Source organism: Limulus polyphemus, unplaced genomic scaffold, assembly GCF_000517525.1.
Source record: "Limulus polyphemus unplaced genomic scaffold, Limulus_polyphemus-2.1.2 Scaffold3512, whole genome shotgun sequence".
Classification (NCBI taxonomy): Eukaryota; Metazoa; Arthropoda; class Merostomata; order Xiphosura; family Limulidae; genus Limulus; species Limulus polyphemus.
The window spans coordinates 5,231-8,134 of record NW_013669122.1 but is presented as its reverse complement, the minus strand read 5'-3'; the positions used below and the strand labels follow the sequence as shown (position 1 = coordinate 8,134).

Here is a 2,904-nt window from a genome sequence, read left to right as displayed (position 1 = left end):
TAGAGGGCGCCTAGCAAATACTGGATTATTCGTGATGTTCCCCGATCTTTCTTAGAACTCCTTACGTGTTACCAGCGTCACGTAACTTCCGTTGTCGTAACAATATATTCCATAGTAATATCCACAAGTTTCACAAATGAAGAATATTATATACTTAAAATCTAATTATTAATTATTTTTCCATTACTAGGATAAAAAGTTGTTAGTATCTTGTAACTAAAAAGAATTAAATAATTAATAATTAATTTAAGGTGATCATAAAAGCTACTAACCATAATAACTAGTAACGTGTTACGCCTCCAGTCGTTAATTGATTTCCCGTAAATTCGTTCCGACGAAACTTTAGCGACACAAGTCCTTTCTTAAATATAACTGGTTTATTCTTTCTGAATATAACTTTACATACACTTAATTTCAACAATCGCGCTAAAACAAACACTATAACAACGAACGTTAACTTCAACAATACTCTCTGACTGCAGATCAATTACTCACTACCTACACATTGTTCCGTCACGTTGTGACCATCTTATACATACCAGACTACCCCCAATCTAGTAATCTCCCGAAGGTTCGAAAAAGAAGTGGCGTGATACTAGTCACGTGACCTCGCTGACGCAACAGTAACGAGTCCAATTTAAGCAACAGTAATTAAAATTTCCTTATTTCTAAATTAACCAATTCAGTCTTTCAGTTTTCAATTTCTTAAATCAATCTTCCGGACTTACTGCAACAGATTCGTTTCATTTCTTAGCTTGTATACAGCAAATTAACAGAAACAAAAGAGCAAAAAAAAAGGGCATCTTAATATAGCCTTTCACACGCACACACATATATATATATATTATAGGCACATATACTATATTAAACTTGGTCACCATTCCCATGTCTTATCACTCTGCAAAGAAAACATTATTTTGCTTTTTCAAGACTTCAAATGAGAGGTCCTAGAACGTATAAATTCAAGGACAATTAAAGTTCAGTTTGGATAGATTTATGGAAATCTTGAACACCCCATAAGTTCCTGACTATACCTTCAAAATATGTCTCCATCCTTCTTCATTGAATATATTCTGTCTAAAATGGATCTGGCAGATTTCTTTAGCTTCCTGAATCTTACTCTCTGTGATCACAGGTCCAACTAGCCACCTCTTCAGGATATACTGTAACCCGAAGAACACAGTATATGGAAATGTTCCTCCTCGACTCTCAAAGTAAGAGTAGACTGTTGTGGTTCCTGGAGGATATTGTAGATGATGTGTTACCTGTATATCAAGAGAAAGAACTGAATAATCTATAAACAATTACAAGTTTACTATTCTGTTATAAACTAGACCATCGTGACCCGTTATGAAGAATTCAAGATAATTTCAATATTGCACCGAAATGAAGGTTTATTTTGAGATAATTTAATTAAACATTTCAATCCATTCGTGTTACTCATAATTCAAGAAAAGATGTTTGATTCTTGATCGGGCGTAAAAGGTAAGACCATTTCATTTTTTTAAAAAAGTGAAGTAAGAAGTTTCGTAAATGTGCGAACGGTGGTGTGATGTAAAATTACTCATGCTAGAAATGTTCATAAAAGTGACCCGAAAAAACGGCGCCAACTCGGTAACCCGTGGCCCGATTTTCACGAAACTTGTTTAATTCTCTTTCTATTGTCATTTCAGGGGTACCGTATTCTTACAAATATGGCGCTATTGTGCGCCGTTTTAATCTGTATTTAATTACAGGTTGTTGATCGGGAGTACAAGGAAAGACCGTTTCATTTTTCAAAAAAGTAAAGTCAGAGTTTTAAGGTATTGTGATGAACAAACCTTATTCACAGTTGATTCAAAACGCCTGAAAATTAGAAATAACAGATAATAGTAATGATATTCATGGTTTATTAGAACGTAATTGCTATAAAAAACAAACAAACGAAAAAAAAAGCTATTTCAGAAAAGCATTTCATACTTACTTGCTCAAATTACTGCAAGAAACAGCAAAACTTGATAACTCATACACTACAAAATTCACCAAACGAAAAATCTTTCTCACTGTTTCACAGCGAATGATTTTTTGACTGAGAAAATAAGCAAACAAACAATCTCAGAGTTTTAGTAGATTCTTCAAGATCTCGTTTTTGTCATCTTACGCCTTTTAATGGGAACATTGACAGGGAATTAATGTAATAGCCAATGCTCGACGAGAGGTTTTCGTTTATAAAATTTTGTTGTTGTTCTCGACTTGATTTTTATTTTTATTACCTCGTCTCCATAGTTACTGTTTGCAAATAGTCAATAATATTGTAGGTTCATTTTATTGTTGTTCTTTCTTCGCGCCGATATATCACATTTTCATCTCATCATTGAATTTTTGTTGTGCATATATTGTTGTACAGAAGATATTTTAAAGTGATTCATCAGGTGGAAAACGAAGTTTTATAATAATGGAATGTACATAAAGTGACCCGAAAAACGGCGCTAACTCGGTAACCCGATTTTAACGAAACTTGTTTTATTCTGTTTCTATCTAGACCACTGTGACCCGTTGGGTCACCCACTATTCTGAGGTTATGAAGAATTCAAAATAATTTCAATATTGCACCGAAATGAAGATTTATTTTAAGATAATTTAATTAAATATTTCAATCCATTCGTGCTATTCATAATTCAAGAAAATATATTTGATTGTTGTCATCTTACGCCTTTTAATGAAGATGGGAACATTGACAGGAAATAATATAATAGCCAATGCTCGGCGAGAGGTTTTCGTTTATAAAATTTTGTTGTTGTTCTCGACTTGATTTTTATTTTATTACCTCGTCTCCATAGTTACTATTTGCAAATAATCAATAATATTGTAGGTCCATCTTATTGTTGTTCTTTCTACGCGCCATTATAACATATTTTCATCTCA

General features: G+C 33.1%; 1 protein-coding gene across 2 annotated transcripts in view; it reads right to left on the bottom strand.

Annotated features, from left to right (window-relative positions):
- Window positions 1-2,904, bottom strand: part of LOC106469485 (nicotinamide phosphoribosyltransferase-like) — a 49,641-nt gene that overhangs the window by 43,321 nt on the left and 3,416 nt on the right. For both annotated transcript variants that reach the window (XM_022398015.1, XM_022398016.1), the window contains exon 2: window positions 1,035-1,265. In XM_022398015.1, coding sequence (XP_022253723.1) covers window positions 1,035-1,265 — 231 coding nt within the window. The remainder of the gene's footprint in view (window positions 1-1,034; window positions 1,266-2,904) is intronic.